The 14637-nt window shown below is 35.0% G+C and overlaps 1 protein-coding gene across 2 annotated transcripts in view; it reads left to right on the top strand.

The window, feature by feature from the left end:
• The window catches only part of FSTL5 (follistatin like 5), a 277053-nt gene that overhangs the window by 225455 nt on the left and 36961 nt on the right, over nt 1-14637 (top strand). Inside the window, exons 11-12 of one of the 2 annotated variants that reach the window (XM_048304426.1) lie at nt 4257-4283; nt 8486-8604. In XM_048304426.1, coding sequence (XP_048160383.1) covers nt 4257-4283; nt 8486-8604 — 146 coding nt within the window. The remainder of the gene's footprint in view (nt 1-4256; nt 4284-8485; nt 8605-14637) is intronic. The other variant, XM_048304427.1, reaches the window with a different exon arrangement.

The following is a 14637-nucleotide window of genomic DNA, read 5'->3' as shown; positions in this document are numbered from 1 at the left end:
AGTGGTTCTATATTCATGAACAATCATTATTCACGTTTTCCCCTGCAATTTTTAAATTTGGAATATTATATAATGCAGATGTCTTTTTTCTGGTTTCCCCTATTTTTAAAGCCGTCTTAAACGGCATTGTTCTCTTAGTGCAGCAAACAAAGAAATTTTTCAGATATTAAGGTTTTAATTGATATCCATTTTATTTGAGTAGGTCTGGATATATAGTATTGTATGCTGACTACTGAAAATTTGAACAGCTAATTATAATGCCGAAAGGAAGTAGAAGAGCTAAATTTAGTCTTCAGACTCACTCAATGTCAATTTTACACACACACACACACACACACACTTTATTTCCAAAATGCATTGAATGTTTTAAGAAAAGAAAAGTAGGGAGGAAGAACACTAGTTGACATAGTTGAAATCTTTGAAATTGTCTTTTGAGTCAGAAAAGTGAATGTAATGACATTTATTACCAATGCAATAAGAAAGAGGATACAGAATTTATTTGGAAAGTGATATTGTAGTACCCTCATTCATTTAGTGCTAGAAATACCGTGGCTCTTTGCAGTTGCTGTTTCCATCCGAAGTGGGTAAGAAATTACCCTGCTATTAGTCTGTTGCAGAATTTCATTAATTACTAAGGACAAAGTTTAGTGAAATATGTGCAACCTATTACCGTTCAACCAACACAGACAATATATAACAAAGATGAAGAGCAGGCATTCAGAGGTAATGTTAGCTGCTCCTAATCAAAGGCTGGGGCTGTACATAAAACCATAGAATAGCTATGCAAGGACCATGAAGAGTGATTTTTATGGAGCTGTAAGTATTCTTTAAAAAAAAGAAAAGAAAAGAAAAAAGAAAAGAAAAGAAAAAAGAAAAGAAAAAAAGAAAACCACTTTCAAGAAAACTTGGATTCTCCCTTGTTTTGTGCTGCTGGGGGAGGAGGGAGAGAGACAAACAATGCAGACTTCTTTTTGATGACAATATAAAAGGCCCAGCAACAAATGGTGTAATAAAATAGCTGCTTTAATAAGATCTAATAAAAAGAGGAATATATAGATACTGAGTAAATCTTGCAACCCTTCACATGCTGGGCATTGAGGATTTATGCAGCATGGGATTAACTGTGGATGGATTTTCCCATAGCAAGCTGTGCAGATCCTGTCCATGGAGAGGTTCCCCCTCCCTCCCATGCTGCGGTGGTTTCATCTGGTGTAACAAAGAAACCCATATATCTTATGGCTGGTTGCAATGTTACATTTGTCATAAGACCCGTGAGTGTGCAGCACAGGCTTTTATGGGCATTCCAGCACATATCCTTGCAGCAGGTACTCATGTGACATGCAGGCTTCCCAAGCCTTATGTACAAGGCCCCGTGTCGCAGACATAGCCTACTCAAGGTCACAAACTTCTGGAATATGATGTCTTCTGTAAGGCTCACAGTACTTTTCCTGATACTATTTAGTAGCTATATGGAATCAGGGCAAGAGAGATGATGATATTCCATCTTGAAACCAGAAAATTTTGCTGAGATCTATCAATAATTATGTATTCTTACATCATGAAGTTTGCAAATGTTTGAGAATTTAGTATAAAGTGTGGCTGAAAATGTTAATTTTTGCTTAACCAAAAAGGAAGGTAAACAATGTTCCTTAGCATACCTTATACTTGTAGTTGTTCCATCATTGAACTCTTTGTCTCAAGAGTTGACATCTTTCCTGAACATAAGTTATAGGTCTGATTAAAAAACTAAGTGAGGTTTCTTGATCTGTTAGGAGAGATGGTGGCTGTTGTTTATGATTTTATATTGCATTCTTAAATTATGTCTCAATTTTCTTCCAGCTGATATGCTAATTTTAAAATTAATATGTGAGGCTTTTAAAACACTTATTATCCTGCCCATTTTGTTGAGCAAAGCTCAGAATCATACATATCATTTTACATTAACACAAATTAATGTGTTCTGTACTTAGCATCTTAAATCATTTTGTTTGATCCTGTGCAATTCCATGCAGCTGCATAATTGTAATTACTTTTTATTTTCTTTTCTATGTCACCCCTAGAAAAACAACGATAAACTTTAGAACATTATGGCTGAATTTATGGGACCTCAAGTGCCATGTATTACATGGTTATTTCCTCACAATGTGAAGAGAAAACTAATTTTAAAGGAGATCCTCCAGGTTGCCCTGGGGAAATCAATTTTCTTTATTGCATAAGAAAGGCTGTGTGAGATAACATAGCAAACATACAGAATTGTGATCTGCATCTGGAGCCACTGTTTGGGCATGTAGGGATAAACTTAGAAGTTCCAGAACCCAACTGGAGCTGAGTCTGGTGAATGGCATAAAGGGCAAAAGATGGGCTTGTACAGAAACATCAGCTGGAAAGAGAAGGCTAAGGGCAAATGTGGGCCTACTGAATGGGTGAGGACCTTGTGGCAAAGGATATGGAAGGGGACAAGTTGTACTTAAGGTTTCTTCACGTTGGTCTTTCCTGGCAAAACTGTTCCTAGGAGTGTGACACCGCTGGGAAAGTTTGGGAAGGAAATCATCCTCTGGCAAGGAAGCCATATCCATGGTGTATAGGATCTGATTGAGACCATTTACACGAAGTGGACTTTCACAGATGGAAGGGCCTGGATAGCATGCACCCACAAGCACTGGGCAAACTAGCCCATGGCATTGGGAGGCCACTCTGGATGATCTGTGAAGGATCATGGTGATCGAGGAGGTTCCTGCAGACTGTAAGAAAGCCAGCACTGCTCTTCAGGGGCAAGAGGGAGAATCCAAGACACGATAGGTGCATCGGCCTCACCTTGATTTCTGGAATGGAGATGGAGCATTTCATCCTGGAAACCATTCCCAGAACTAGAAGGTGTTTAGGAGCAGTCAGCATGGATTTACGGAGGAAAAAATTCCTGGTGGGCCTGACAGCCCTCTGCAGTGAGGTGACTGGCAGGGTGGATGTAGGAGATATTGTTTAGGATGTCCTTAGAAATCTTTTGGATGCCCTCAAAGACAAACCATGTCATGATGAAGTCCAGGCTAGATACCTAGACAGGGGGCTGAATCCAAAACTGACTGAAGTACCAGACCCAAAGGCCTGCATCATGTCCCAGGGCTGTTTTTTCCATCTCCTATCTGTTGAAGTACAAATGATATTTGGGAAAATCATAGTATCCAGGCCTTTTCTGGAGTGATAGTTCCTTTTTCACTCCCAACTTTCAGCTGTCAGCAACTGAGGAACTTCTGTGTACCAAAATAATTTTTAATAATATGTGTTTCATTGCTTTTTCTAAACTTTTTTTTTTTAAAGCATACTAATGTTTTTATCTTTTGCAACACTGTGTTTCAATGAATGTCCCAATTTCATTACGTGTGTGTGTGTGACATATGTGTTTTCTGTGTTGTATTCCTTTCCTTTAAGCTGTTTTGGTTTTTTTTTAATTCTTAAGATCATTACTTTGCAATAAGCTTTGGTTTTCAGTGATGGTGTTTTAAAAATTTTATTCTGTTGCATGCTGAGTTCTAAATATTTACAATTTGCAAAATTGTATTTTCTTTATTTGTTTTTTTCCCTCTGCAGACAGAAAGAGCAATATTAGGCTAATATAATTTTCATTGTTCTCAAAGGTCTAAAATCCAATTGTAAACAAGATGGCCAAATAAAATCTATGTTTTCACAGAAAAAACAATGTAAACATTTAGTTGGTTACCATGCCAACCTATACTTCCAGTCTTGGTCTTCCAAAGATAATGGCAAACATTATGCAACATGACAATTTTGGTAGCATGGTTGTTCTACAGCCATACAGAACAATATCTTGTTTTGATTTTGCATATCTCTCTCATAAGTGTCCTGAACTCAATATCTTCAAAGTCCAGGGTTTAAAGGAAATTATGAAAATTGCATCACCTGTCATTAATATGCATCATTTATATGCATGAAAACTGCACATGCTTTTTGTAATAGATTATGAAACACAGTATTGATACTGGTTAATGGAGTTAGCTTGGGGGAATTTAGTGGGAGTGATGGGGTTTACCCTATCCCGAATAACTGCTCTGGCTAAACACAATTTTGTCATGTGACGTAGAGAACTATCGTTAGTTCACAGTTTCCATTGATTTACCTGTAGGAGTATTGTAGTGGATCAGATGTTAAAGCAGCATAATTATTTCAGAATTAATGAATCATTTCTTGTTTTATCTTGTTCATTTGTATTTTCTGTTCTTTCTTTCTCTTACATGCTGCAGTTGCAAACATATTGTGGCGAGAGCAAGGTACTAATGGCGATTACTTTTGTTCATATTTTCTGTATTATGATGAAATGGTCATCTGTTGTTTCTTTTGTGTGTGTGTCTATGTTTGATCATACTCTACAGTTACAGTAATTACCTACTCCCTTGCAACACTGAGGAATTTCATTTAAAGAAAAATTACAGGGGTAATGAATGCCTTAAAGGCTCATACTTTCGCAAACTCCTTTTCTTTTTTGGGAGAGAGAAGGAAATAAGCTGTTCACAATTTTCAGACAATTGCTCAAAGATATGCAAGAAGCTCAGATTTAAAATGTAGACATTTAACTTTTGTTGCCATGATAAAACTGTATGCTGTTGAGACTGATTTTCTTGTATGAATCTCTCTTATTTGACAACATTATAGTGTTAAGCAGTTTAAAATTGAGATACCTGTTGTTGCTTAATGAAACCAAGCATCTTATTCTTATACTCAGGAAAGGTTTGTAAATAAATGTTGGGACAGGGACAGGGAATGGATGTTTGTAATGAACTGAAGGATAAATATAAATAAAGACAAAATCAGGTGTTATAAAAGTCATGGAAATTTTATTTTACAAGCAAAAGATAGGTATTAGTTTTCAAATATATACAACATAATCTCAAAATTATCTCATATTCCAGAAAAATACCATAATCTAAGTGTTGTCATGCATTCCCATTTTGTTGTTCTAACTCATGTATTCTTCATCTAAAGTTGCAATTTAGGAATTAATATATTTCAGGAGTAAGAAATTGTTTCAATTATTTCCATTGGAAGATTGTTAATACAAGAGAATAATATAATAAGTGGATCAGGCTTTGCTGTGAATTCATGTTAGAAATGGTATTTCCGTAGACTTTTTAAAAATTGGTTTTAAATTAATTTAAAAACTCAGAAATCTGATATTTCATTTGCCTGTACATAGTAACCTTTGGCTTTCCCAGTGTATTTATAAATATGAACTAGTTTTATTTTTTTATTCATTTTACCAGTTGCTCGGCTGGTACAAAAAATCATCTCCCTAATTGTGGTGGAGCTCAGCTGTGAGCCTCCTGCTCTATTGGCCTTGCAGAGTGCAAATGATGTGTTTAGGGCTTCATACCATTCCACTGTAAATTATTAAACTGATATGCAACATGATTGCACCAAATTCTCAAAAGTATGGTGTTCTCACCTCTTGTTGAGAAGGATCAATTATATTTTATCTCAAATAAAACTGAAAACATGATTAGTATCACCTTGATTTTTTTAGATGATTGTCTTTTCAAGACAGTTTGTTGCCTTCAGTGGTTAGAATGCACCTAGGAAAACTTAAATTCTATGACAAAAAAGACCAATTAAAAATAAGAGCGTACCAGAGGGCTTATGGTAAAGACATTCAAGTTTTTCTGTGACTAATGTGAAGCTAAACAGAAAACAATTTATAGTAGCAGATTTTGTGTCTCCTAGAGCAGATTTTCTCAATCTCTCCTGCATTTCTCATTGGCCAATCCTTGTGTTTCCAAGAAATGCTGTTACTAATTACAGCACTGGAAATATTTTAGAGGAGAACAGTACCCTGAAGATGCCAATAAACATCACTGCTGACTTCTCTGGGCCATGCGTACTCTGCCATTTTCTGTTATCAAAGTATTAACAGATAGGAGCGGAGGCATGGGTGATTAGTAGGACAATCAAGATCATGAAACCATACATAGGCCTTAGTGCCTACAGATATTTCTGTATCAAGTGCACAAATATTTTATCACATCCACTTGCATGAGAAAATCTGAAAGGATTTTGAAGGTACATGTGTATTACAGTAATAATACAGTAGATAAATAAATGTAAATATATTCATATGTTTGCAAAAGAACCCCAACCACCACCATTTAAAAAAAAAATCAGTGTTAGCCAGTTTTAAGTATCAATTTAGTCTAAATAAAGCAAATCTATTTGTCTATTGCTTCTGACACTGCATTAAAAATGTGCAGGATTGTGTTTAGTGGGGGGAGGATTGCAAAATTAAGTCTTTAAAGGAATAGCTCCTGTAGTTCTGAGAAAGTGGCTTGCCTAGGTGATTAGGTATTTATGCAGATTAGATACTTGGATAGGTATCTGTAGCCACTGACTCAAGAGTATTGGGTCATAATAAGTTGGAAACAGGACTTAACTAATTGGATCCACAGGTAAAGTTTTGTTATATGAACTGGCTTCCTTAACTTGGTATTGAAATGGAAGAAGGACATTTCATACGGTGTGTCTGTCACTGATTTTGTAGAACAGTTTTTGTAGAACATTATTATCCAGACTTTGGAAATAAAGCTTTAAAACTTTGGGCTGTTTGTTAGGCATAAATATTATCTGTACATTGGAAATCTTGCTTTGGAGTATTGACACCTGAGGTGGAAGTTTAGGAACCTGTTTATCAAATGTCTGGGTCACCTGGGGCTATCAGCTGAGTTACTTCCTCACGTTCTGGTATTGCTTATCCTGCTAATAACTCTAATATACTTCAGCCAATGAGAGGAGGGAGAAGGGAAAACCCTGTTTTGTCCCCAGCCAGGTTCACATACATATTCATCCCCAAGACACAATATGCCACTTGCTCAGCTAGAGTTCTCTACACTGTGTTCACTGGTACAGGCAGCCTAACATCAGTCAGGCTTATCTGCAAATTCCAGCTGTTCTTACACGATACAATATCAGGCATTTTCTAAAGAGAGGCCTTAACTTACTGTCTTATACAGCCTGTGTGGTTTATCTGCCAAGGCATACCGAGGTGCCAATGCCCAGAGTGGGCATTTTGCCCTGAGTATGCCCTGTGCTCTGAATAGACATGACTGGGGAGTTTTCCATGAACCTAAGCCTGCTTCTATGTTACACCAAATGCAGCATAGACAAATTTCTCTCCCACTTTTTGGTAACCTATTAATAGTTAAATTTGGTATAAAGTGAGGAAAACCCTGCTTGGAGACTGCCCCTCCTTTCTTTCTGGGAAAATTTGGCCAGAAATGGGAAATGATTCTGCAAGATTTCTCAAAGATAATTTACCTTGTGTGTTTGGGTGTAGGCTGAACATCTTCTGCATATTACTACGTTTTGAGCAACTGTATTGGCTATGTGAATCCTAACAGGGACTGGAAACTTTTATTCATGTGTGTACATAAATACATACATACACAAACATGCATTTTCCCTACCCCCTCTTGATTTTCTCATTATTCTGTTTTCTATTAAGACCTGTTCTCTCTCTGTTAAACTTTGTTTTCCTTCAGAAGTTAGCATAAGCAGAATTTCAGATTCAAATTTCTTTTTCCTGGGTTTCACTCCTCTGAGTTCCTATACCACACATTGTTATGTCAAGTGGAAGCTTAGGTCCTGTGCCCAGGATAAATTGTAGCCAACAGTTTAGTTGTCTGAATAGTTATAGTTATAATTTCATGAGTACTATGATTTTCTTCAAAGAATTTTATGAATATAAACTGATCACCCGTTACAGCATCCACATAGCAAATCAACAACTGTTGTCTTAGTTGGCACATGCAAAACTAACGAGACTGTCCATTTCTGTGGTCATAACCTTGATCACAGATATTGTGAGGCTTCATGCTACACATCTGGTTCCCACCTTCTCCACAAAACTTAGCATCATGCCTTTCATTCAGCAACGTTGTGGAAGAAGGATTGAATAGTTCTGTAAACACCTGTGGCCCTTCAACATTGGAATGAAGATCTGCCCAACTCTGTCTTTGTAATAAAATAAAATAGAGAATATTTCTTTTTCTGACTGAAATATCAAGTAAGGGTTTATAACAAAGACTCTGGTCTTCTCTTTCAGTGTTATACAGAAATTATGTTAAGTCTTCCAACCCTGAGCAAAAGAAAAAAAAAAAAAAAGGAATACATAGAGAATTTATATTAATTTGATTTCAGTGTAGATGATGTCACAAGATCACTTTTATTGCTGCAGCTGTCAAACTGTGTATTTCTAGATCTGTATTCATAAAGACTTGCCAATGGAGAAAATTATGTGAAATTCTGAAAAATGTAACAGTTTTGTTTTAGTTTTACAACAAAAGATCCCATAGGTTTAGCTGTATCACTGCTATACACATTAACAAATTGATCTCATACCGAACTGTGATTAGGTTTTTAGTTCAAGACAAGGATTTTCTTTGTCATTATTTAATTTTATACATTTCAATGTGTTTTTGTCCCTAAGGTCTGGGAATTGGGAACATGTTTTATGTTTTTTATGAAGATGGCATCAAAGTAATACAACCAGTGGAATGTGAATTTCAGAGGCATATTAAGCCTAGTGAAAAACTCCTCGGTTTTCAGGCAAGTTGTTTTTAAAAATCTATTTGTAGTGTTTTCTCAATTATAATTTTATTTGCATAAGAATTTATTATTACTAGTTTAGTGTTTTCTGCTTCATAAATTCAGCCATGTCTTCTGAATTAATAAAAAGCTTATAATGGTGATCTCAAAATTTCTTGTATTTTCCTCTATTAAATTCATACTTTCAGTCTCTATTTCAATTGAATATTGCCTGAATACTTTTGCAACCCTTTTCTTTCTTTGGCTGTCTTTCTCCTTTCCTAGTTCTTTAACAGCTCTGTATTTCTGAATTTGTTGTTGGGTTTTTTTGTTTAATCCCCACCAGCTCCCCACCTCAGACCCACAGTTAAGTTCATCTTAGTGAATCAGGGATTGATTCTCTCTATAGTAAATACAGGATTTTTGTTGGGGGGATGGGATGGTTTTAATGGTTTCCTTTTATCCACTGGATGTTTGTCTATATTAAACTCTCAACTATCGTGAGGCAAATCCCTGTGCTGGTAAACACTCTCAAAGCTTCCACTGAAGTTAGTAGAGATGATTGATGCTTTTGTTCCAACTTAAAATTCATATAAGTAGTTTCAGTAACTTTACTGTTAACATATTTATAGCTGATTTCTCCAAATTCTGAGAATTTATGATGTAGTTTCCCTGAGTAGGATGCATAAAAACACTCGTGTATTCTCCACTTCCATTTATTCTTGTGATGTTTTCCCTTTACTGCTAATCAGATTGCTAGCTGACATGATGCATGTTCCCACAGGAACACTTGGTACTAGTCACTGCATTAAGACTTACTCTATATGATCTATCACCTTTCAAAAACAGTAACTTTTTCTCATTTGGATTTGAATGAGTGACCTTGAAATACATACTAAGCATTGAGCTGTACATTTTGGTTTTTTTTTTTTCTCTAATGCCTCAATGACAGCAGAGCTAGAGCTGTCTCAATGGAATTTGCCTCTTCAGTTATCATTATTGATGTCAAAGGCTGCTGTACTCAGCAACAAGATTTTAGTGTGAATAATTATGCTTTGAACAGCTAATCATACCTTGATTTGTGCTGCTTAAGTGAAATTAGGTTGACACAGCCAAAAATAAGCCAAAAAACTTTTTTTTGGCTGTTTAATTAAAAAGCTGATTATTTGAGAAGTCTGTTAAAATTTTATTGGTCTAAAGTGCAGCCTAGATTTTAAGAGTATTTTTATTTAAATGTGGCAATAATCAGGATGAATAAGTCAGATTTGTTTCCTGTTTGAACCTTTCAAATCTGGAGTAGCATAATAACTATATCCTCTTAGGGGGGAAAAAAAAAGAAAAAAAAAAGAAAAAAAAAAAAGGAAAGACCAGGAAATCAGGCTACTCGATAATTTTAATTTTAAACTGGGGATAGACTTGTCCTTCTTGAGCTATGTAGGTGTGGAGCTATGGAGAGAGGTGTGGTTAATAAAATAGAAACTAAGATTTTTACCTACATTCATGTCGTTTTGCCCATTAAATTCAAGATATTTCTGCTTATTTCTCTGAACAGTGAAAATATCTTACCTCACATAGGGTGGTTAATAAACATTTATTCTTGCAACAGAAATTAGAAATATCTGGAAAGTATTTCTAAAATATTAATGTTTTTCTACTCAGAGTGACATTGTTTTTCACTGCATAAAAACAAATAAACTGAGGAATAGTTTTCAGTAAATATTTTGAAAAAACTCCTTAAAAAGCACTTTCCTCCTAGAAGCAGAATGAAAAAAAAACTTAATAAAATTCGCTGCATATACTGTATATTACTATAACAACAGTAGTATATCCTTGAGAAAGTTAATTGACTATGAAGCTTTAGACAACTGTTTCCTCCTTTGAAGAATATCATATATTCCTCAAGCCTCTTTGGGAAGTCTCTTTCCTCTAAATGAAAATAATAAAATAACCCAGTTCTGTTCCAGGATCAGATTTTTATCAAGTTCAGGATGTGATTGCTTAGTAGTAAGAGTTCATGTCATAAATTGCTGGTTAGTAATTCTCTTTGGCTCTGTCATATACTTTTACTAATCAGAGATGTTGGTAAGTGTACCAAGCATATATTGAGGTAGTGTTACATAGCCTTTGACATTAGAGCATCTCCATGACTTAACTATTAACATATTAACATTAAAGGAAATACAGGCTTGCTTAAACCTCTCCTATTTCTTTACACTTTTCTGAATCAGCTGTTCAAGTAAAACCACAGGAGGGCCGTTTATTGCCAAAGAGTTGCTAAAGCATAGAAACATTTCCAAATTCAGCAGTGCTGTTTAGATTATAGAAAATGTCTGGATATTACCCATGGCACTCCAGTGTTCCTCCACAGGTTTCCTGTTTGTCCACAAACCTGAACTGAGCTTCTATAAAAGAATGAGCTCAGGTGTTTCTACATAGTATTGCATCGTATTGTGAACAACGCTGCAGTACTTACACACGTACATAGTTAGGTATGCTCATTTTGCTAAAGGTAAATATATTTTCTCACTAGCTATATACTTGAGAACCCTTATCTAAATATTTAATTACCTCTTATCCCACTGAGTGTAAATACAGCAAAGCACTGTGGTGTGTATCTAACATGGCTCATTGTGTTTGAAGTGCAGCAAAAGATTTAGTGCTTTACTGGATCATCATGGGTGACAGAAATTGTAAAGACCTTCTTCTTCTCCTTCCGAGAATCTCCTAAATCACTTGAATCTTCTTAATTTCAAGTGCAAGTAGAAATTTATATGTCTGATAGTGACAATTCTAGATGCATAGGGACAGAAATAAAGTGATTTCTGTTTTCCGATGTAAGTTATTGCTTAGTTAGACCAGCTTTGACAGCTGTTTGTTTAACCTGTTGTCAAATAGATTCTTAACCATGGTTCAAGTAGAGTCTTTCACCTGTTAAATGTCTCATCATTCTGAAGTGCTTGGGACATTTTCCTCACTGACATTCAACCTCTGTGTATCCTCTGTAAATTAATATTATCCAAAGACTTTGATTCTAATTCTTATGCAAAAGTGTTTTTATTTTCCTTTCACAGTGAATCCCAGTTAGAATAATTATTTCCAGAGACTAGGAAAAAAGCAATTGAAACAGATGCCTTTTTGAGACTAATGAAAAAATCCTTTTGGCTTCAACATAAAACTGATTTTCTGTTTATTACAAGAAGTAGCATATAATGGAAAAATTTCAGTGAAATATGCCATCTCACATTTGAATGTATGCTGGAGGTCTGAGCAAAATACTCAATTTCAAAATAATTAATGTGACTACATGGCAGACCGAAGTCTCCACAGGAAATTACATTGAAACATACTTTGTAGTCTGCAGAAACTGCTTTTGTTTACACTCTTTCAGCACAGAAAGTGTAGTAATTGCTAACCCTTGTTTGTAAAAAAAAAAAAGTATAAAAAAATTTCACGGTCTGATTTTTACTAAAGAATGTCAAGAAAACAATAACTTAATATAGAAGATGTGATACATAAATTCATGTCTTAAAACTTGTACTGTTTTAACCTGTTGGTATCATCTCACTCTTAGGCAGCCATAGCATAGCTAGGCATTTCATTATACTGCCTAAAGACTTTGACTCACATCCTCTTAAAACACTGAGGACGCTTGCAGTAAGTGTAAGTTAATAAACCTAGAATTTGCACATATAAGTCTGCAAGTACATGTTTCCTCTTGAGATTTTCTTGCCCCAGACTATGTTGAAAAACTTTCTCTAAGGATTTATTTCCCTCCATCTGCTGACTTGTTACAGAGCAAGTCACTTTTTGATTAAAAAGTCTGGGGGGAATACAACAATGAAGTAAATTAATGTTTTATCAGATGTTAGCTTTTTATTTTTTTTTTTAAGAATAAATTAGGAAAAAATAAATTGCTCCCATTTTAATTAGAAGAAGAAAATGGTGGGTTTATGCTTATATTTTAAGGAGAAATTATTTTAACCTATTACTCAACCACTGGGGAAATTAATATGGAGCCTCAGTATAACTGCCTGTAGTGTAAAAGAAGTCCAAACTGTCTAATCAGATAAATGTTAAATTTTCAACAGCAAGATTCCATTTCTGTTGAAACAGCTTCAGATAAATGCAGATTTCAATAACTAGAGAAACAACCACATAAATCAGTTTATACTGGAAAAAAATCAGTTTTGGTCATGAGAATTTTGATGCATAATGTTTACTGTTTCTTTGGAAAAACAGGTTATTGCTTTTATTTTATGTTTTCCTTCTTTTTGGGCAAGGTGAGAATTGGCATTAGATTATATAAATTTAAGACAACATGAAAAATATTTTAGAACCTTTAAAGTACATTTCTATTTGTAGATATGTATATGTGTGGTTGCATATATATGACTATGTATTGGTCTTAAAATGGAAAAAATCTTTAAAAATACACTTCAGTAAGTATTTTAGACTCAGATTCAGGAAAATGTATAAGGAGGTAGCTCATCTCTAGATATAAGTGCTTAAGTTAGAGTACTTTGCTGTTCTGCTATACATCCCACAAGGGGAGGTGGTATCAGAGTAATCATTTACACTAATCTATATGATGCCATGCAAGAGAAACCCAGATTCCTTCAGCAGAAGGCAGCCTTATTTTTGAACAATATATTGAATATGTCCTTGTAGAACTCAGTCCCAGAAACTCATGTAAGTTAATGTGAGTCCCTGAGAGACGACTGAAAATAATGTCTCTGTATAGATTGGTTACAAATATTTGCAGATTCGTTGTTTGAAGAAGGTGCTCTCTCTGAGGAATAAAGAGGATTGAGTAGAACAATCTAGATGTAGTTATCTGTTCAGATAAAGTATGGAGCTAAGACAAGGTATATTTAGATTAAATATAAAAAATAATGAGATCAGTGAAAAAAACTTCCAGTTGAAGTGGCAATTATCCAGAAGGCAAATGACAATAGAGCACTGATATGGTGATTGCACATCATATTAGAGACATACTTGCATATGTTGACTTTATGCAACAGTAAAAAGCATTTAGCTGCTTTTAAGAATGAAAGTCCCTTTTGTCCCATGCCTGTCATTCCCTAAAAACTAGATTTTTAACTTCTCCCTTTGATCTTCATGGCTTTTTATCAGCACAAACTAAATCTTACTTGTTACTTATTTCTAAGTTCTCCTGAAGTTCCTGATGATGTGCTATCACACGGTACCTGAGTTTCGTAACCTTTCCTTATCAATATGATTCCTGAAATAACTTCCTTTTGTTGAGGTTTAGGAGCCGTGTAAAAGAAAGCAGTGGCTTTCAATCTTCTGCAAAGAAACTCCCTCTTTTAAAGCTGGAAATTGATTTATTTCTTCTTTTGACACATAAAGATTGAGTGTATTTTCGAAAATGTAGAGGCACAGCAGGCAAAGAATGTTGATGATACAGAAAAATAAGTGTTGAAATGCATCATCGTCTTGAAGAGCATTGCTTAGTGCCAGACATGGTGTTCTGTCACATAATGTTTCCTGTGCCTTTTAAAAGGAGCTTGATGCTTAGAAACAGAATTCTTGTTTAAGATCTCATCATCTCTTGCTGCTCATTCTACATTGAGTCATTATCTGCTGACATATCATAATTATTTTCACAGCGACCAGTTATGATGTATCAGGCAGAGCATTCTAAATTAGGAATAAGCAGCAGATAAGTGGCAAAAAGAAATAATACTTATGATTTGGTGAAATTGTCCCTTGTGATGCAAGGAATATAAAATAAGAGTCAAAAGAAGAAAAGGTCAGGAAAACAAACAAGCTTGATACATGCTGTACTTCTCCAAGCAGAGTATTTTTCAGGACCTTCTTTTTAAATAATTATAGTATCCATTATAGGAAAGAAATCATGCTATTTCATAAGTGGAATTTCCAAATAGAGTAACATGTTTCACCAAGTAAATTTTATTTTTTATAAAACCAAGCTTTTCTGGGAGAAAATATTCACAAATAGGTAGATAAATACATGATGATTGGCCATATATTTCTACAAATCAGAAAGAGTGAGCATGTAAACTACAGTTA

This window comes from Corvus hawaiiensis, chromosome 5 (assembly GCF_020740725.1).
Source record: "Corvus hawaiiensis isolate bCorHaw1 chromosome 5, bCorHaw1.pri.cur, whole genome shotgun sequence".
Taxonomy (NCBI): Eukaryota; Metazoa; Chordata; class Aves; order Passeriformes; family Corvidae; genus Corvus; species Corvus hawaiiensis.
This window is presented reverse-complemented; position numbering and strand designations above follow the sequence as displayed.